Below are 22,246 nucleotides of genomic sequence, written 5' to 3'. Positions count from 1 at the left end.
CAGCACAATATACGTATGCTCTAAATATCCATGCGGGCTGAGCCACACATAATTTCAGATAAGTCCTGTCTTGGTGGTAAGGACTTTAATCCTAGCACTTGGGAAGTAGAGGTAGGCGGATCTCTGAGTTCAAGGCCAGACCAGTCTACAGAGTAAGTTTCAGAACAGCCAGGCCTACACAGAGAAAACCTGTCTCAAAAACCTAAAGAAGTCATGTGTGAATAGGATACCCACTCTAGTAGTGTCTATGAGTAGCTCATATCTCCCACTGGTAAGCCAATACCACCAGGAGGCGTCTCTGATGTAAAAAAGCTTGGCCAAGCAATGTGATGGTTCTGTCAGCAGATAAATCAAATGCATAGTAAATCATGGGCAAGCCTTCGCCGTGAGCAAGGGCTCTGCGGTTAACATCCATTTTCATCAAGAGAGCCGCATGCCTGTGCTATATGTATAATTATCAGAGCAGCATTGGGGCTTTCGACCCCACGCCCTGAGCATCTAGAACTCACGCTATGGTCCCACCTGAGCCTCCACACCTCTGCTGTTTCCAAATGATTATTTCAAGCCATGTTACATTCGTCTCTTTTCAGGCTTGGCCTGAAGTGCCTTGAACCTTCAAGGTCTTCACACAGAAGAGCAGGTTGCTGAAGAAAAGGCAGCTAACTACCAAGCCACGTCAGGAAAAGGCAACACAGACCACAGCAATGTGAGGACCAAGCTGCAGAAGATTAAGTAGAGGCTAGCGAGGAGGCTCAGTGACTAAGCACTTTCTGCTCTTCTAGCACATCCAGGGTCAGTTCCCAGCATCCATCTGGACCAGGCAGCTCACATCCACCAGGACCTCCAGTCTCAGGGAATCTAACACTCAGATAAACCAATAAATCTGGTAGCTGATGCCTGTATTCTCAGCACTCAAGAAGCTGAGACAAGTCTGGAGGCAGCTTGGACTGTAAGACTCTATCTCAAACAAACAAACAAACAAACAAACATATGAATAAATTTGTTTAGGCCCAACTCAGCCGTGTCACAAAGTTGGGAATGAGTCCCAACTTTGACTAGATACTGGCACTTGTGATTAGAATCCTACGTGATTTTAATGTCTTTCATGGACCTCTTTGCAGCTGGAATCTTTGCTGGGGAAATCGGCAGAAGGAAAATATTTCAGTCTCAATAGCTCAGGTGTTTGAGTCTTTGAAAAGGATACAGACATTTGGGGTTTGTGTACATGGAAAGATGTGTCTAAAAATGTGCAGATGTAGTTGGTTCAAAAATGATTATGGCAGGACGAAAACTGTGACCTGCACTTCTGCGCGTCAGGATGTGTGGTCCGCTTATACGGAGGCAGCTTGCCTAGCTCCCTCTCCAGGTAGTGGACAAATGAGTGAGTCTTCGCCTCAGAGTCTGCTCCAGAATTCCGAATGCAAAGCAAAGTTCAGCAATTTGTAGGCAGGGTTTGGTGGCACTCAGAGGGACGATCACTGAGCTTGAAAAAAGTGTGTTTAGGGACCCAAAAGAAGTTTGTCAAAGCTGAAAGATACTTTCACTATGAAATAACTGCACACTATACAGAATTCTTATTGTGGGTAAGTATTACCAAAAGAAATAACTTTTCATAGTTGGAAATTTTGGGGATAGTGATTCAGTGTCTGCTTCTGTCTTAAATCCAAATGGCTTAAGATGCAGCCATCCATCTGGATAGTCTCTCCACCCAGCGTATGCAGGCCTAGGGCCTGGAGGAGCAGAAGTAGGCAGTGACTCCACCCACAGCCAAGTGCCAGCCAGAGCAAAGCTTCAGCACCTGCCACCCACGAAAACGGGGCCAATTTACTCCTAAAAGGCAAGGGCTGTCTGTGATTCCAATTCACACCATCTCTGGCACAAACAGAATCACTTCTGAGATTTGGTTGGCCTCAGCTCCTGGCTTCAAATGATCCTCCTGTCTCAACCTCCTGCAACTGGGGCTGCCTATGCTACTGCACTTGGACAAATAGTAAGGACTGAACCCCAGTACTGTGGTACTAACTTTCTGCTTGCCTGCCTGCCTGCCTCCCTTCCTTCCTCTTTCCTTCCTTCCTTCCTTCCTTCCTTCCTTCCTTCCTTCCTTCCTTCCTTCCTTCCTTCCTTCCTCCTCCCTCCCTCCCTCTCTCTCTCTCTTTCTTTCTTTTTCTTTTTTCTTTTGGCTTAGAGAAGTGGATGGTACAAGCAGATTCTTGCAGAACACGATGATGTGTGTAGAGTTTCTAGTGACCGCCTACTTGGAATCCAGCCCATTTTGCCATCAGCTAAATTCCTCATGGATTTCCTGTGAAAAAGGAATAGGAATTCTTTCCTGAGGAGTGAGTTAAGAGTCTCAGTGTATGGTATTGTTTCTGGAGCAGACAATACATCACACAAAGCCAAACACACATATATATCTGCATGTATTTAATGTACACACACACACACACATATATATCTGCATGTATTTAATGTACACACACACACACACACACACACACACGCACTTCTATACAACACAGCTATATACATACATCTACACATACATAAGGCAATATCCATTGACCAAAATGTCAATTGTCTTCTCCACCATGGACCTTCTGAAGAAGTCACAGCCCCACTACATAGAGTAATTAGCTAGAGGTTTAAGGAAGCATCCCAGGGCAAGCATACCAGGAATTTTAATGAAACAGAATTACCACTTCAGTGTTTCTTATCATGACAATTTTTATGACTGCAATAAAACCTTGAAACAGCTGCCACTAGATTTGGGGCTTCACCCAGAGAATTTACAGGTGAAATACCAGAGAAAAGGAACTCTTAAGAGAGTTATTCTGAAATGAAGACTGCAAGCTGTGTAATGGTCAAAGAGGTGTTTGCCTCACGTGTGGCTCTTCTGCGAGGTACCGGCCAGCTGATGGGACATGGAGTCCGCTGTGTCCCTCAAGCATCCCCACAGACACATGGTTATTTCTGACCAGCTTTGACCTACGTCTGAGGCTCCTTGGTAACCAGTCCCATCACTATACCACCCTGTCTGCATCTGCACCAGCCATTCAGACCTCTTCCCTGCTTTCTGGAGTTAGACCACTTCAATTCTCATTCTGTTTTCTGACTGGTAAGTTTGTGTCAATAAACTTACCAGTTGTATCATACATTCCCACCTCAAAGTCCTTGATACTTATAATCAGCAATGTTCTGGATATGGTTCTTTGTTAAATTCCTCTCTTCATTATTATTTGCCTTTGCAACGACACTGACTTGGCACTGGGGGCCAGGACCTTGTGACCTGTTCCTGAATTGTCCTCTAACGTTATCTCAGTGGAGCATCACCAAGTTTGGTAATCACGAGTCCAGGTTGAGGCTGCCTGCACCTGCCTGTATGTAGAGAATGTCCAGTGAAGGAGGCTGCCTGGTTATTTTGGCACAAGGGTCCCTATACAGCTAGATGGGGAAAATTGAATCAAATGAGAAAAACATCACATAGGTTTTAATAAACTTTTTTTTTTTTTTTCGTTTTTCGAGACAGGGTTTCTCTGTGTAGCCCTGGCTGTCCTGGAGCTCACTTTGTAGACCAGGCTGGCCTCGAACTCAGAAATCCACCTGCCTCTGCCTCCCAAGTGCTGGGATTAAAGGCGTGTGCCATCACCGCCCAGCTTTGAAAACATTTTCATTCATTACTGTTTTTACCTCCACCATCAGTGCTGCCCAATGCTTCTGTGATGTTAGGAGCAAGTCACATGAACTTACTCATGCAATCCTGACAACTACGCAGTGGGCCGCCTACGCTCGTTTACCTGTAGTCTATCCTGGACAGTTTAGGGACAGTTTTCTTTACACCCTGATCCAGTGAGAGGGAGCTGGGTTGGTTCAGGAAAGTGGCTGGAGACACACAGCCCAGATGAGCTCACCCAGAGAAGGGTGCTCAGCTCAGCTAGCTCTGTTGTTACATCTTCATTCCTAACACAGTTGGAAGTAATTCGAACTCCATGAGTGGTGGCTAATTTTTTTCCATGTTTCTTTTTTTATTATTATTAGGTATTTTCTTCATTTGCATTTCAAATGCTATCCCAAAAATCCCCCATACCCTCCCCCATAACTCACCTACCCATGCACTCCCACTTCTTGGCCCTGGCGTTCCCCTGTACTGGGGGCATATAAAGTTTGCAAGAACAAGGGGCCTCTCTTGCCAATGATGGCTGACTAGGCCATCTTTTGCTACGTATGTAGCTAGAGACACAGCTCTGGGGGGTACTGGTTAGTTCATATTGTTGTTCCACCTATAGGGTTGCAGATCCCTTTAGCTCCTTGGGTACTTTCTCTAGCTCCTCCATTGGGGGCCCTGTGATCCATCCAATAGCTGACTGTGAGCATCCACTTCTGTATTTACCAGGCACTGGCATTGTCTCACAAGAGACAGCTATATCAGGGTCCTTTCAGCAAAATCTTGCTGGCTTATGCAATGGTGTCAGCGTTTGGAGGCTGATTATGGGATGGATCCCCGGGTGTGGCAGTCTCTAGATGGTCCATCCTTTCATCTCAGCTCCAAACTTTGTCTCTGTAACTACTTCCATGGGTGCTTTGTTCCCAATTCTAAGAAGGGGCAAAGTGCCCATACTTTGGTCTTTGTTCTTCTTGAGTTTCATGTGTTTTGCAAATTGTATCTTGGATCTTGGGTATTCTAAGGTTCTGGGCTAATATCCACTTATCAGTGAGTACATATAATGTGAGTTCTTGGTTCTTTTGTGATTGGGTTACCTCACTCAGGATGATACCCTCCAGGTCCATTCATTTGCTTAGGAATTTCATAAATTCATTCTTTTTAATAGCTGAGTAGTACTCCATTGTGTAAATGTACCACGTTTTCTGTATCCATTCCTCTGTTGAGGGACATCTGGGTTCTTTCCAGCTTCTGGCTATTATAAACAAGGCTGCTATGAACATAGTGGAGCATGTGTCCTTCTTACCAGTTGGAACATCTTCTGGATATATGCCCAGGAGAGGTATTGCGGGATCTTCCGGTAGTACTATGTCCAATTTTCTGAGGAAGCGCCAGACTGATTTCTAGAGTGGTTGTACAAGCTTGCAATCCCACCAACAATGAAGGAGTGTTCCTCTTTCTCCACATCCTTGCCAGCATCTGCTGTCACCTGAATTTTTGATCTTAGCCATTCTGACTGGTATGAGGTGGAATCTCAGGGTTGTTTTGATTTGCATTTCCCTGATGATTAAGGATGCTGAACATTTTTTCAGGTGCTTCTCAGCCATTTGGTATTCCTCAGGTGAGAAATCTTCGTTTAGCTCTGAGCCCCATTTTGTAAGGGGTTATTTGATTTTCTGGAGTCCACCTTCTTGAGTTCTATTTGGAGTTATTAAGACAACACAATTGTCCTGATCTCTGAATTGGGCCTCTCCCCCCGAGAAGAAAAGGGGGTCAAAAGCGGGCCACCGATGCACCGCTCCGAGAACAACCACAGATTGTTCCAGCCCTAAGTCAGCTCCGGATGTCTTGACCTAAAGATGTACCCTGATATCGCCAAGTTCCTGCTTCCCCATGTAGTCGCCAAAAGAAAAATTTCCGCTGCCCCATCCCTCCTGCTGAGGTGCATTTCCGCTGCCCCATTCCTCCTGTTGAAAAGTACTTCCCCTTTTGCTTGTGCATTTAAACCTTGGGCCTGGCTAATACATTGGGGTCTTGATGCAATTCAGAACGTGTCATTATTCGCACAAGACCCTTGTCTCTCTCTACTCCCCAATTTGGTTCTTAGGAGAAGGTCCCCTCGAGACCCTCGAATAACTGGACCTGCTAGACGGGTCAGAGTTCTTTATATATATTGGATATTAGTCCCCTATCTGATTTAGGATTGGTAAAGATTCTTTCCCAATCTGTTGGTGGCTTTTTTGTCTTATTGATAGTGTCTTTTGCCTTACAGAAGCTTTGCAATTTTATGAGGTCCCATTTGTCAATTCTCGATCTTACAGCACAAACCATTGCTGTTCTATTCAAGAATTTTTCCCCTGTGCCCATATCTTTGAGGCTTTCCCCCACTTTCTCCTCTATAAGTTTTAGTGTGTCTGGTTTTATGTGGAGTTCCTTGATCTATTTATATTTGACCTTAGTACCAGGAGATAAGAATAGATAGATCAATTTGCATTCTTCTACATGATAACCGCCAGTTGTGCCAGCACCATTTGTTGAAAATGCTTTCTTTTTTCCAATGGATGGTTTTAGCTCCCTTGTCAAAGATCAAGTGACCATAGGTGTGTGGGTTCATTTCTGGGTCTTCAATTCTATTCCATTGGTCTACTTATCTGTCACTATACCAGTACCATGAAGTTTTTATCACAATTGCTCTGTAGTACAGCTTTCGGTCAGGCATGGTGATTCCACCATAGGTTCTTTTATCATTGAGAAGAGTTTTTGCTATCCTAGGTTTTTTGTTATTCCAGATGAATTTGCAAATTGCCCTTTCTAATTTGTTAAAGAATTGAGTAGGAATTTTGATGTGGATTGCATTGAATCTGTAGATTGCTTTTGGCAAGATAGTCATTTTTACTATATTGATCCTGCCAATCCATGAGCATGGGAGATCTTTCCATCTTCTGAGATCTTCTTTGATTTCTTTCTTCAGAGACTTGAAGTTCTTCTCATACAGATCTTTCACTTCCTTAGTTAGAGTCACACCAGGTATTTTATATTATTTGTGACTATACTGGTGGCCACTGTTAATAGAGTTAAATATCCAGTTGGGGTCTAAAACCTCAGTTTTAATTGTCTTTTGCTCCTAACTCAACATCTTTGAGCAAACAGCAGAACCTCAGTTTTCTTCCAGACTCTATAGCCAGTAAAATAATACCTGATTCTCTTAGCGATAAAGAAGTTTTATAAAAATATTGAGTGCTTTGGGTTCTAAAAAGAAGATGTGGTACCTGCAGTCAGGCCGGTGCTGGTGGAATTGATTTGAGAAAAAGCTTGCCTAGTCACTGGACAACTTAGTTCCTGGTTAGAAATGCTGGAATATAGCAATTATTATTTCATGACAAAAACTGTGGCTATTTTTTCCATTTTAAATTGATTTACTTTCTTGCGCGCGCGCGCGTGTGTGTGTGTGTGTGTGTACATGCCATAGCACTTCTGTGGAGGTCAGAAGATAGTATGCAGGAGGTAAAGCTCCCCTTCTGAGACACTGGTCTCTGAGACTGAACTGGGGCTGTCGGGAAGGGCAGCAGGCCTTTTCACTCACTGAGCCAGCTCACTGGCCACAGGACTTTAATGTGCACCCACAGACACTCTTGAATTCCTGGACGCAATCACCTTCCTATCTTGGGCTCCCAAAGGCTAGCACTAGCAGGGGTGGGCTATAAGGCCAGGGAGGGCTGTGGTTTTGGTTTACATGTATCTGGGTTTGAAACTGAGATTTCCAGTTATGTTTCTGTCAGTTGACTTTTCCTTCTGAGCCTCAGTCTCTCTGTATGGAAATTAGGCATGGAATGCCTAGCATGATTTTTAGCAATGGAACAATTCTGGTTACTTCTTCCTGGAGTAATAACTAGGTAATCATAATGGTTTCTACATCCTGGACATCACTTACCCTCAGATTGCTTATGGATGCCTTTTAATTTACACTTCAGTGTATACTTGCCTGATTAAGAAGTAAATGAGCAAAAAAATGGGCTTCAGTTTCTGTTTTCAAATATCTACTGCTATCCAGGGACTAGATAAAAGCTTGTGTTTTTTTGTTTGTTTGTTTGTTTGTTTGTTTGTTTTGAATACACAAGCTAATTCTCCAAAGTGTGTCTTCATACGTGTCATAATACAGGTCAAATCCTGTTCTCTGACATGTGGTCACAGTGCAGCAGGTTTGTGATGACCTGTAGCTTTTATGCCAGTGTCAGCATCACAGAACTAATTACCTGTTGGTGGCGGTACACTGAAAGCTTCAAACCAAATGCTGGGAAGGGAAAGACCATATAAACTTTTCTGTCCAAAGCACGAATTAGCTCAAGCCAATGACAAAATTTCTCAGAAACATGAACTAGAGTCATTGAAGATTTAGCTCCTGTTGTCTTAGGATGAGGTGGAACAGAGGGAGGGAGGGAGGAAGGGAGAGATAGAAAGCAAGAAGAAACAGAAAAGAGAAATGCATGTATAAGGCAATACTGAGAGTGGGAAACTCTAGCACTTCAGGCCAGGCAGAACGCTCAGTAGACCAACAGCTGAAAGCATTTGTGTGGTGCTTGCCATGGGTCCAGGTGACCGATACACATAAATCCACATAACCTTTGCGGTAACCTCTGTGGCTGGCTCAGCTGCATCTACACATCAACAGCACTGAGAGAGTACAGTTAAGTGAATTGTCCAAGGGCACATCGATAGCAGCACAACCCCGAGGTTTGTGAAACCACTAAACAAACAAACAAACAAACAAACAAACACAGAAACTAAAAGTGCAGAGCTAGGAGTGTGGCGGTGTGTGTGGGTGTAGCGATGCGTGTCTTTAATTTAGACCCTTGGGATGTTGAGGTCCGAGGACAGGTTAGCCTGAGTTACATATAGAGACCTTGTCCTGTGGAACAAACAGAAGCAAACAAAACAAAAGAAACTCTAAACAAACAAAAGAATCAGAAATGGGAAGAGGGTACATTGATAGTTTTCAGAGCTCTTCCCGGTGAACGTCACCTTCAGATTTTGCACAGGAGCGTGCATGTGTTTAGGAGGTAGGAGTATGTAGGCACACAAATGTGCTTGGGGTAGACTTGCTAGCCGAGAGGGTGGTGGGAATTCACACTTTGTCTTGGATTAATGCAGAAACATGTAAGCAATGCAAACACACATGTCCATGTTGTCATAATTAATCCCCGCTGGCGGTTCTGTGCATAGTCAAGGAGTCATGCCAAGTGTCTGAGGCTCCAGCTGCTTTATCCCCTGCTTGCTTCAAACAGCAGGTGAGAGTCCCTGGAACAATGGTGACACCCTGAAGATATCACTCCCAGACACTCTCACACTTACGGATAGAAAAGCACTGTTCTTCACAAGACAGACACAGAAGACCTGAGGCCTGGGAGAATGTAAACTGTTCAGGACATAACCCAGAAGTAGTGGGCACTATAACTAACCCAACCTTTGACTCTCCCTTCTTTCTCCCTTTAATTATGCCGCGTCATGAGTGCACTATAACTACCCAAATGACCAGGTAAGGACGGGAGTGTGGTGCTGGGGTGCACTCTCTCTCTGGGGATTGAATGAAGAGAATAGAGCCGACAGTGCTGAACTTTCCTCAGTATCCCCACAAAATGTCAGACGAGAGGATGAAAGCTGCTAGCCTTGGCAGGAGGAGGGCACCCGTGTGCATGTCCAGGCTGCAGAAAGAGCTCGGTTGGTAGCTCATGTGCCTGGCAGGTATGAACCTTTTGGCTCAGTACTCAGTCCTAAAAATAGAAGAATAGATCCAAGCAAGTCAGCTGTAGCCTGAGCTTGCAACTGAGTTGTCACTCAGGTCCCAAGCAACATGACCTCTTTTCTTTTTCTTTGAAGTCAGTGATACTGTGTCCAAAAAAAGACAATCTTCTGTGTAACAAGGTAGAAAGGAAAATGGGAGGCGATCAGGGTTCCATAAACCATAAGGCCACACCAGAGCTGATCTCAGCTTCTAAAACGTTTTGACACTCTCAGATTCTTAAGGCTGTTTGAGCACACTACCAGTAAGGCCCTGGAAGACTTGCACACAGACTGCTAGGCTCTACCCCATGGGACCTAATAAGAGGGTCAAGGGCAGAGGGTTTTCTTTTTGACAAGCTCCTAGGTGAGACTGATTACTGCCTCAGGGACCATACTCAAGGAACCATGAGATCTCAGTAACTCTTCACTGGTACCCCTGGGACCACAATGCTTGAGGCAGCCAGACATCCCCTCACTTCCTATCTTCTAGAGCCTGCTTCTGCCCAATGTAAAGAATTTCTACAGGAAAAAGCTCACCATCGAGGCATACCCTAATTCTTTGTTCCATTAATTGGGGGTGTTTTTAAAACAGGTAAGCTCTGACCTCAGATATGCAATTGAGGAAATCTAAATTCATACTCTTCTGCATAGGAAAAAAGGAACAGAAAACCATTCTAGGGAGACAGCCATAAAATATTTTATGGGGGCAAATTAAGTTTGGAAAACTATGTGTACTGGCTAGTTTTGTGTCAACTTGACACAGCTGGAGTTACCACAGAGAAAGGAGCTTCAGTTGAGGAAATGCCTCCATGAGATACAACTGTAAGGCATTTTCTCAATTAGTGATCAAGGGGGAAGGGCCCCTTGTGGGTGGGACCATCTCTGGGCTGGCTGTCTTGGATTCTATAAGAGAGCAGGCTGAGCAAGCCAGGGGAAGCAAGTCAGTAAAGAACATCCCTCCATGGCCTCTGCATCAGCTCCTGCTTCCTGACCTGCCTGAGTTCCAGTCCTGACTTCCTTTGGTGATGAACAGCAGCATGGAAGTGTAAGCCGATAAACCCTTTCCTCCCCAGCTTGCTTCTTGGTCATGATGTTTGTGCAGGAATAGAGACCCTGACTAAGACACTATGAATAAACAGAATTAGGTTTTTAATATAGTTACTGTGCAGTGGGCAAGGGTGAGACTTATGGCAATATTGTGCTATGCCCGATCTGCCCTCCAGGGCATAGATTGGGGTTTGGGTACAAGCCATATGGAGAAATTTTTAGAATGGTAGACTGAAAGGTAGGTAATCAGCATGCCTTATTCCCAAATCGACATCTTGTGCACCACTTAGAGAGCTCAAATCATAACAAGGTTAGCCATTGGCAGAGGGCACACTAAACAGTACCTTCTGCTTCCAACTCTCAAATAAAGTGCACTAGCCTATTGAGGCTAGCTTCTATAAACTCTCTGGAATCCTCATGTTTCTTCATAATAATATGAAGAGTGTCCATGAGAGATGTTTAAAGACTTTGAGTTAAAATGTGATAAATGGGCTAAGCTTTCTGTGAAACACAAAGCAAAGGCTGGCTAGAATGCTGCATGTCTGACTTTACTCCTTCAACCCTCCCTTCCTACCCTCTCCTCTACAAACGAGAAACCGAGAGGCAAGGGAGGCAAGGGAGCAGGTTTTTGGTTACGAGTCTGCATTTCATATGTGGGAACCTTTTATAACAGGAGCACATGAATGTGGCACTAGATAATAACCTAGGTGGCCTGTTTCCCGAGTGTAACACCTTTAGATAATGTTGGATATTTAAGGGATATCTAAGGGTCAGAGAAGTTTCGTTTTTTGTTGTTTGGTTTTGTTCTTTTTGTTTTTTATTGAATTATTTTACATCCTGATTGCAGCTTCCCCTTCCTCTACCATTCCTCTCCTTCTCCTCAGAAGTGGGGAGGCCTCCCATGGATACCAACCAGCCTTGGCATATCAAGTTGCAGTAAGACTAGGTGCATCCTTTTCTGTTGAGGCTAGACAAGACAGCCCAGTTACGGGAAAGGGATCCAAGGGCAGGCAACAGAGTCAGTGACAGCTCCTGTTTCCACTTGAGGAGTCCCACATGAAGATCCAGCCACACAACTGTTACATATATGTAGAGGGTCTAGATCCATCTCATGCATGCTCTTGGGTTGGCAGTTAGTCTCTAAGAGCCCTGATTGTCCCAAGTTAGTAATAGAAAAATTCCCCATAGGATCAAAAGTCTTTCTTTAGCTAAGGTAACTTAGCTTGGAAGGCAAGGTAAGTTATTATTATTACTTTAGTTTTTTTTAGCTTAATTTTTGTTATCTTTAATTATCTGCACATGCATGAGTCTGTGTGTGGCTGTGGCACCTGAGTGTAGTGTTTTAGGAGGTCAGAGGATCACATTCACTAAGAGCTGCCCATCACGGGTGCTGGGAACTGAACTTGGGTCCTCTGAAAGAACAGTATGCACTCTGCACTACTGAGCCCTCCCTCCGGCCTCTTGGTCTGTGTTTTGTAATTACACAATTGCTGAAATTCAAGAAACAAGTCGCCTGATGTAAGATGGGGATTTCCATGGCTACACACTAGAAACATCACAGTTTTCAGTTATTAGGTGCACACAACCTCCACAGTGAACCAAGACCACTAGCAGCTGCGCTCTGCCATTTCTTCCTTCCTTCTTTTCTTTTCTCTCTCTCTCTTCCTCTTTTTGCCATGCCATGTTGATTTTGTTCTTTACTTTTTCACTGGGACATGGAATTTTCCTTCAGTCTATATAGATTTCCTTTTAGTCGGCACAGATTCCAACTAAAATTGTTGTGGCCACCTGTCTTTCTTCTCCTTCCCCCACTCCTTCTCTTTCTTTGTGTTTTTGTTTTTCTGAGAGAAGGTCTCACCATGTAGCCCTGGCTGGCCTGGAATTCACTTCTGTCTCCAGAGTGATGAGATTAAAGGTGTACAGCACCACACCCAGCCCAATTCTCTTTTGTGGGGTGTTAGTCCATTGCATACTGTTTTCCGTTCTCACTGATAACAGCTGATGTGGGGGCCACGCCTAGATTTCATAATTACAGCTGATATCAAAAGCTTTTTGAGCTAGAAGTGAACATACAGACTGTTTTCTTTTTTCAGCTCTGGTATAGATCTCACGATGCATGTAGGTTAGATGGCCTCTCGATTCATGATGGGAAGTTCCATCGTGTCATCAGGAGTGGCTCACTGCTCAGAGGCTCAGCATCCACCTAGCTCTTCAGTAAGTGCTCTTTAGAACACAGCCTGATGACCTACTTTGATGGAGTCAGTGCCTTTGGCATAGCTGTCCCTCTGAGACCCATCTTTGTTAGCAAGAGGGAGCCTGGGTAGTGACGAGAATATGAAGGCTTCTTAGACAGACAGATCTGCTGGCACAGAGATGTCTCTGAGTTTGCCCTCATGACCAAGAGAAACCTTAGGGGTATACAAATGCCTGAATACTGTTTAAGTCAGCGGTGGAGAGCACAGGAGGACATAGAGAATGTCTGTTGCACTCACCTGCCCAGGCTGCTCACAGGCTGTCTGGTATCTGGCTTGCTGGCACAGTTCCTTGACCCTCTCATATTTGGGCAAGTGGTTTGACTGTTGGATATTCTTGCCGGATTCCTCCTTCTTCCGTAAAAATTTCCTTTGACAGAAAGGGGAAAGCTTCTTACTGAAGAGCCACCCGATTACCTTCCCAATTCCCACACAGCCTTCTTCTCTGTCACAGCAACTCTACACTCCTTCAGACAACAATATACACACTCTGCTGCTGTCGGAAGGAGACCAACACAGGCTGAGTCCTGATGAGTATTACAGGCTGGGTGTGGTGAAGATGTGAAAGTCAGCAGAAAGTGATTAAAATAGTCAAGGTTTGCTGGGCGGGAGTGGCACATATCTTTAATTTCAGCACCTTGTGAGGCAGAGAGGCAGGGGCAGGGGCAGAGGCAGGCAGATCTCTGTGAGTTCAGGAACAGCCTGGACTACAGAAGGAGTTCCAGGAGAGCCAGGGTTACACAGAGAAACCTTGTCTTGTAAAACCAAAATCAAAACAAAACACTCCTCCAAGTTCTCTTGGTAAATAAGTAACTGTATTAATGCCTCTCTCCCTCTCAATTTACACAAAGAGAAAACCAAAGTAATGACTATCCCAAAGCAGGTATGAAGTGACCATGGAAACAACCACCATGCCATTCATGTATGTAAGTTAATAGTATGAAAAGAATATAAGGAAAAAGCAAGCAGGGTAGGGATGGCTGAGAAAGTCAGCTGCTTTGCTAAGAGCTCAGGCTGAGAAGTGCCACAGGGATCCTACACCCTGGAGAGGCAGGCTCCACTCCCATCTATGACAATACTCTTCATAGTTCTACTGTAGTAACAATAATGGCTGATGGGCAATGAATAGGCAAACAGTGATTCAAACATCAGGGCCAGGGCTCAGCGGGTGAAAGCGCTTGCCAAGCATGACTGATGGTGAGTTTGATCCCCACAACCTATGATAAAAGGAGAGATCTGACTCGTGGAACTTGTCCTTTGATCTTCATATATGTGCTATGTGCACATATGCATGTGCACGCGCGCGCACGCACATACACACACACAACTTATAAATAAAATCAGATAAAATAATAAAATCAAACTCACAACTGGGCCTGTGAAATCACCATGCTTACTAAACCAAAATATGAAGTGTAAAGAAACACAAAGCAGGAAGAGCTGCCCACTAGGACTCTCTCCCAGAAGCACCCAGGAACCAATAATTACCCTCTTTCCACTAGGAATGTATCACGCCAGATTTTGGCCTTCTTGTTTGTCCGAAACCTGAAAGCAAAATAATAATATTTACTATTACCATCTGAATGTTTTCCCAAATGGATTTGTACAAACAGTTTATTTAAAGAAATGCCTCCCACTTCCCACTGACCACGTCTGCATCTCCATCAACATGCAATTCATAAACAGCCGAGAAAGGCTCAGCTTGCAGGAATCCTCATGGGGCAAACTTATTTTACCTCCGTGGTTTTCAGTACTGGCTGACTGTGGGCTGGAGCTTGGGGGCTGGCAGACAGAAGACATGTTGACATACCTGTTACCCGGCTTTTCCAGGTCTAGAAGTTTGAGGACAGATTTACCATCCACATCAGAAGGAGAGTCAAGACCAGCAATATCCAGAATGGTAGGAGCTAGGTCGATGTTCAGAACAATCTGTGGGACTCTGTAAGGAGAAAGATGGTTCCAGGTTAGACCTAAAGCAGGTAGCAAATGGCCACGGAGCTGCTTTTTATCCCCCTTCCCCCAGCCATGGCTCATTGGCCTGCAAGCCTCCCTGCCCGCTCATCTGCTCTAGGGAGGGGTGAGGGGTGCGGAGTAGTAACACAGCTGGCTTTCAAGGGGGTCAGGGCTGGAGAGATGCCTCTAACTGCTGGGTCTAAACACATAGCCAGGCAGGATGTATACTGGCAAATGATGCCTTTAATATTTTCATTATTATTTTAATAATGTGTGTGTGTGTGTTTGTAGGAGTGTGTGTTTGTATGTGAGTGTGTGCATTTAAGGTACGTACAGATGTGTTGATTCTCTGGTGCTGAAATTACAGGCAGTTATGAGCTATCTGATGTGGGTGCTAGAAACTGAAGTGGGCTTTTCTACAAGAGCAGAAAATGCTCTTTAACCGTGGAGCCATGCTTCCAGCCTCACTGTGTGTGTGTGTGTGTGTGTGTGTGTGTGTGTCTGTGATGCATATTTTCTAAAATGTGATACTCCAGAACTCCTCTTGCACTAAAGCTGTAAAGTGAATATTGTAAGAATCTATAGTTTTATAGTTTTTAGTTTGACTTATGACTAAGACCTTCAATGTACAAAGCTAAGTACAGACAGAACTATTCTCAGTTTGTAATGAATTTTTAAAATTAATTTTAAGTTAGCATACAAAGAAATGGGTTTCATTACAACATTTTCATATTATTTTTCTGATTTCCCTATCCTAGCCCATCTTTCCTCTCTCTCTGGTGTTTAAATAATCTCTTGCCTGCTTCCATGTAATATATATTCCATTAGCCCCTGTCCCTCTAGTGAGCGGAATGGACATAAGACCTTCTTCAAAGAAACTTCTTCCTCATATCAGCTCATCCCAGAATAAGCTCAGCACAGCAGCAGGTGAGACCCTAGTCAGGAGATTCAGAGTCCTGGGTACCAGAGATGCCCCCTCCTGCATTGAGGATTCTCAGACACATCCTCTTTCTGCCTGCCTATCCACATGCCTGTCGGGCTTCTTGGTTTTGCCTAAGTCCATGGAGGATGCTGTTTGGAAATTCATTCCCAATTCTGTCTTCTGACATTTCCACAGCTCTCTACACACATTATCTGTTTCCTACAAAGCAAGTTGAGATTGCAGAGAAAGGGCATGGTCCCGTGTGGCTCTGCTGAGGTGACTGGCGGCAGAGAAAGGGACAGGAACAACTCATTCACGTCTCTTTTCTCTTAAAATAAAAGCGTGGTTAAGAGGTCTAAGGCACTGGATTAAGGCTCCAGTCTCTCCAGGGGCTGGAGAGATGGCTCAGCTGTTAAAAGCTGTTAACTACCCTTCCAGAGGTTTTCTGTTCAATTCCTAGCAACCACACGGTGGCTCACAACCATTTGTAATGGAATCTGATGCCCTCTTCTGGTGTGTCTGAAGACAGCTACAGTGCACTCATATACATAAAATAAATCTTTAAAAAAAAAAAAGAGGCATTCTAACCCTCCATTTTCTTTTCAAAACTTAAAAACTAAGAAGGTAACATTGGGCTTCATAAGACATGATTCTGATTCAGGACGGTGTTCTCCAAGAGAACATCCTACCCACATACTGAGGGCAAAGGGGACACAGTCTCGGTTTCAGGGAATCCGGTGCTATTACTGTTATCATTTCTTTCTTTTCAGCGGTATAGTTTAGTTACAAGGTGGCAGTGGCAGTAATCACCAACCCACACATTCTATGTTTTAGTTCTGGATGAATTAAAACCTACATGATCTTACAAGTACAGGAGCTGTGACAGATCCACACCACAGAGAAATACGTACATCGACCCTGGTTCTATGCTTGGACCACGAATGAAGAAAGGCACACGGATGTCAAAGTCGTAGGGCATGGATTTCCCCTTGACCAGCCCAAACTGTCCAATGTGGTAGCCGTGGTCCGCAGTGTAGATGATGTAAGTGTTGTCCAGCTCCCCGCTCTCCACAAGCATGTTGTACAACTGCAAGAGAGTAGGAGCAGTCACAGCAAGTGTGAGGTGGTGGCCACAGCACTGTCACAACCTCCCCCAAAGGCCCTGGCTGGCCTAAACTCCCTATGTAGACCGGGCCAGCCTTGAACTCACAGCGCTCCACCTGCTTCTGCCTCCCAAGGGCTGAGATTAAAGGCACACATCACCATGCCCAACTCAGCAGTTTTCAAAAGTCAAGCCTTGCCTTAGGAAGGCTGGCAAACAGAGACGTTATCCAGTTTTGGAATGCATGTGACCCTGGGGGGAAATATCCAGCACTACAGTCAATTTGTTTTTCTTTATCTAGAACATTCTGCTTACAGGGTTTGTTTCCTGTCTGCTAAAAAGGCAGACAACAAAACAAGTCATGAAACCACTTCTCCCAACAAACTCGGTAGAGTTTTCAATTTGAAATTCTATGATTAAAGCAAATGTTATCACCATTACTCTTCTCCTTAACCATAAGGGTAAAGAAGACCCCATCTGGGCGGACCCAGACTTTGTTAAAAAGTCAGAAGCTGAGATAGGACTTGATTTTCATTTTATACTGCAGAGATCAGCTGGAGTAGAGTTGCTGCTGTTCGCATTAGGTAGGGGCCTTCATTTTAGTCTACCAGTCACCAGTACTCCATATTTTGTTGTATCTCTCTAGTCACCGACATAACTTAATTTCCAAAGCATTTGATGGTATGGACCCTGAATTGTGATATTTTAATTTTTCTGTCCTTTGTCACTGGCTCTTTTAGAAACAGGATAAAGGGACAGGAATGAGGATGTCATTGAACACACTTGTCTCTCTTAACAGTATTAGGAGACAGTATCTGGATGGACAGGACTAGGTCTATGACAGGACAGCCTCCGAGTTGGGGGATGGCCTTACCCTCTCGACAGAGTCGTCAACTGACATCAGAGTCTGCAGTCGTTTGCGCTGGAGGACGTTGGTGAACTCCATGTGGATAGGCAACATGGGCCCTGTGTACTGCATGATCCAGTGTTTGTCCATGTTCGGTGCATAGTTATAGCTGGGTGTTCTGAGAACACACAGAAAGTAGTCATCATACAGCCTTTTCTTTCTCCCCCCACCCCCCCTGAAAACTTAGGCATTACAAGTAAAAGGTTGTAAAATAATCCCTTCTGAAAGATAATTTAGTCACTGCTGAAGTGTTCTTCTCCCAAGCATCTTGAGAACGATTTGAGTTTGTGATACTATCGTCTTCACCATTCCAAACAGTACACACCCTCTGTAGGCATGTACACTCACAGATAATACTCAGACTGTACATGGGATTAATTCAAGTTCATTTGGGTTCTATGAATACAATGTGTAAGTGATACATGAAGATAAAGATGGTTATTTCAGATTTTCAGATAGCACAGAAATGCAGAAGGAATGTTCTTGGGGTGATGTCAGCTCCTGAAGTGTCTATTACTAATTACCCTGCTAAAGCCACCTGCACATTAGAGGGATGATGGTGACCACCATCTCAACATACTTCTTTCTCTTGACTCTCTTAAGATAACCTTATTGCTCGCTTACATACTGCTGTCATGAGGTTTGTTCTTTGTTCATGGTGGAGCTTAAAACCATGGATTCAGTTGTATTTTCTGGGATTATAACCAAGGCTGAGTCTGCCATTTACACAGTTACTAAGAAAGTACTTGCCTCATAGAGAAATCAATAGGGTTAGAGGACAAGGGTTCTGTTAACTATAGAGAAGTGGGTTTTGCTGTGGAGTAGGTGTGTTCACACTTACAGTGTGTGTGTGTGTGTGTGTGTGTGTGTGTGTATGTGTGTGTGTGTGTGTGTGTGTAGTGGTTTGCAGAGATTAATGGTATCAGCTACACAGCCCTGGAAACTCAAAATGATCACTTTCTTATCAAGTCTTCCCTAAATTCCATTAGATGACACCATCTCATGCTCCTGAGGTGAGACCTATGTTACGGAGACACTATTAGGCATTCATTGAAGCCTTCTCTTCACAAGCTATTAAAAGCTCACAGAGGGAGTATTTACTGTAAAGTAGTATCTAGATTATTTTATATATTCTAACTAACTTGACTGTCTCAGCTCTTTTGGTTAAAGGTTCATTGTCCCCATTTTACATCTTTGGAAACCAAGCCAGGTAGGCAAGTAACATCGTTGAACAAAGATAGCAGAATCAAGCCTGAATCCCACAGCGCATAAACATGAACATGAACAAAGCAATGCATAAGGGATGCTTCCTCTGTCTGAGAGTGCCAGTCTCCCAGAGCAAGCCACCGGCTGTGTTGAGGAATCAGTTTATCTATCCCTGTTTGCAGGATAGAATTCTTCAGTTGAAGGATTGTGGAAAGAAAGTCTGACAGTGAGCCTGGAAGCAGTCCTGTTGAAACAGGTAATTTTAGGAGAAATTCGAGTACCCAGTCTGTAATATGGAACTCCCTCTACAACACTGCATGGCTGTGCCTGGGGATGTTCACATGCACACCGAGCCAGAGATGGCACCTGATTTTCACATTTTCTTCTGCCAGAGGGTCCATTCAGATAGTCAGTAATGTTAGATGGGAGCAGACATCATTTTGCTACCTGGTTTGCTCACAGTCATCAGTTAAGCCCTGGAAGCGCCATTGCCAAAGGTACAAATGGTGCCTGGTAGAAGACATGAATTCCCACTAAAGGGATAACTGAAGAGCACAAAGCAACCCTGAGTCTGCACATGTGTGAGTGGGGTGCAGGGGGTTCCTCTAGGACTTGCACAACTCAACAAGCAAATTCTCTTCATGTGAATGTCTGGGTCAAAACAGTCCTGGGACATTAAACGACCGAGTCTCTGAGAATCATCTGCCATTCTTTTCAAACGAACCATCCCTTCCCATTTTTCCTCTTCCTTTTAATGACTACGTCAAAGAGAATCTTTGAATATCGGTGTTTGCTGCCTACCAGATAAATGATTCTGGAGCCAAGTGGTTCCAGTTTTTGGCCTGAAAGGATTCCCCCTTTCTAGAAAAGGCTGCAATGATAAGTGGGTACAGCAGAAGGGATGGAGTCCGCCTTTCCCGCTGGCTATGCAGCATGCGTGGTACAAACAGGATTAGATTAAGAAGCTGAGAAGGACAGAGAAGCTCGAAAATCCCCAAGCAAAGGTTTTGCACCCATGAACTGGGGCCCCGGGGTAGGGGAATTTGGGGGAGGAGTATGAGGTCAGAGCAAGACAGCACATTGGTCATGAAAGGTCTCCTAGTCTTTTACCAATTGTGGCCCCAAAGGGAATCCAGCTGTAAGAGATTACACAGGGTTTCTGCATAATACCCATCCTCCCCACACTGCCTTTGAAGTTAGGTCGGCTTAATTTAAAAATAAATCTAGTTGACTTTTTTTTAAAACCACAAAACCTCAACGCAAATAAAAATTACAATAGGCAACCGACATGCAGGCTCACGTGGGCAAATTACATCTTCCACCAGTTACCTTGATGTACTTGGCGCAGCCCCACCTCACTTTGAGGAGCCGGGAAACTTGCAGCAAATTACAAGCCTCAAATTGGACTCCTGGATTTACCAAATGACATATGTTAAATCTGGCTTATATTAAAAGGGAGAGTTCAGGGCCTGTTGTCAAAGCTGTCCACCCTCCCCCTGTAGTTTTCTGACTTTCTCAATATGGGAGATGACCTCTAGCTTAGAAGAGGACATTCCAGGTGGGATCCCAGCGGGGGGATCAGGGCTCTGGGGGCACACATTTGCTTTTTAAAGGAAGACAGACAGCCGCTGTTCCCCCCACCTCCCAAGAACAGCAGCTGTTCAGAGACCTGCAGGTGGAAGGTCCGGGGTGCTGGAACTGACAACATTGTTGAAAAGTGATCTTTTGCCAAAGACTGTGGTTGCCTCCTGCTGAGGTCTGCCAAATTCCTTGAAGATGCAGCCTTCTGTCCTCCAGTGATAATTAAGGCTTGCTTGCATAAGGACCTGACTTCAGTCTCCCCAAAGAGGGCCGGGAGCTGTCTCAGGGACAGCTTCACTGAAAGAACACTCCTTACAACTGGGAAACTGTCTTCAGTTGTTGGGTACCCCGCTCTCCTTTTGCAAAGTGCTCAGGCTAGCGGCTCTAGGCCACTGTTCCCTCTGTGTCCTCACACCGACCCAAGCTCCCAGGCACAGAGGTCCCCAACCCCAGAACAGGTGAGTTTTTTCCAACAATCCTTCCATCTTTCACCTTTAGCTAAATTGAAAGTATTGTCCTTTCTACTGAGGAATTGTTGAATATCAGTTTATGCTGCAGATACATAATCTGGCTCATTAGATGTATCACAGAAAAGTGGCCATCACTGATTGTCACTTTAAAATTGAGAGGACAAAGGATCAGATCATTGCTTTTTGAGTTTCTGTCCTTTCAATACAAAACAAGGCAACAAATGACCTAGAGGTATCGCTCTCTCAGGCTTGGTAACAATTCCAGCCTGTGAAGTGCAGGGTTCAGACAGATCTGCTTGTCCCCCACATCTGCAGCTCCCTATGACTGTCCCTGGGCTGGGAGGCAGGCTTTGTATTTGCCTCCCTGAGGCTTCTCTGTGTGCTGTTTTCCCCTGTCTGGCTTTTGTGGGTGTCTTGCTCAGGACTACACCGCATGCACACACCTGGTCGCCCAGTGAAGTTCAGTCTTCAACAGGATGCTAATTTTCTTCCCAGTTTGAGTCTTTTTTCCCTGAGTTACTTTTTGACTAAAATCAGGAAAAAGGATTCTGAAAAAAAAATCAACAATAACACCTTCCTCTTCCATGGTTACGTTTTTGTTGTTGTTGTTGTTGTTGTTGTTTTTGTTTTTTAAATAATAGAATGATTCTTAGTAGCCAAGAAATAGCTTCAAGAAATGCATGTGTTGTATATTAAATTCACATTGGTGAATATGAACTTTGTGGTTCCTTTTGAATATTGATGATCTTTGCTGTCATTCCAGTGAAAATATATTTCTTTTGTTGATGTATTGAACATCTGTTTTCTTCATTATTTTTCAGTTGCAAACACCAACAAAAAAGACGCTGATACTGATAGTGTTGTTCATTGAGTGGTGGGGTAGGTCTCGGTGCATAGTTAGCACAAGCCCATTCTACAATCTTCCTACACACTTGCAAAGCCTTGCCTTGGAGACTCTAGACCTGCTCTCCCATGTCAAGTCATCTTCCATTTCATTAAAATGGAGTTTCCATAATTGACTTTACGGAGATCTGCCCCACTTGACTTCAAACGTCTTTAGGCAGATAACATTTGAACGAATGCAGAGTAAGACCAAATGATCTTGATTATAGGAATACACTAAAAAGAGAATTGCTTAATGATGCTGGAAATGCCCACTGCAATTATGCAAATATGTATGGTCCACTTTGATATTCATTGTGGCTGGGACATGAAGTGAGACATGGTCTGGTGTAATGGACAGGACAGCTGGGACACGGAAAGGTGGCATCTGTCCCTAACTACTTATGTCACCTGAACAAAGCCATTTAGGCTTTCAGTAAAGCAAACAACTGGGACTTTATTTATTTATTTATCTATTTATTTATTTA

The 22,246-nt window shown here is 44.2% G+C and overlaps 1 protein-coding gene across 8 annotated transcripts in view; it reads right to left on the bottom strand.

Moving 5' to 3' along the window:
• Sulf1 (sulfatase 1) overlaps nt 1-22,246 on the bottom strand; it is a 168,996-nt gene that overhangs the window by 26,118 nt on the left and 120,632 nt on the right. For all 8 annotated transcript variants that reach the window (XM_006495510.4, XM_030253970.1, XM_006495513.4 and 5 more), the window contains 5 exons: nt 17,587-17,737; nt 16,522-16,697; nt 14,546-14,674; nt 14,224-14,280; nt 12,976-13,105 (listed from right to left, as the gene is read on the bottom strand). In XM_006495510.4, coding sequence (XP_006495573.1) covers nt 12,976-13,105; nt 14,224-14,280; nt 14,546-14,674; nt 16,522-16,697; nt 17,587-17,737 — 643 coding nt within the window. The remainder of the gene's footprint in view (nt 1-12,975; nt 13,106-14,223; nt 14,281-14,545; nt 14,675-16,521; nt 16,698-17,586; nt 17,738-22,246) is intronic.

Source organism: Mus musculus, chromosome 1 (genome assembly GCF_000001635.26).
Source record: "Mus musculus strain C57BL/6J chromosome 1, GRCm38.p6 C57BL/6J".
Classification (NCBI taxonomy): domain Eukaryota; kingdom Metazoa; phylum Chordata; class Mammalia; order Rodentia; family Muridae; genus Mus; species Mus musculus.
The sequence above is the reverse complement of the archived record's forward strand: the minus strand, read 5'-3'. Positions and strand labels throughout refer to the sequence as shown.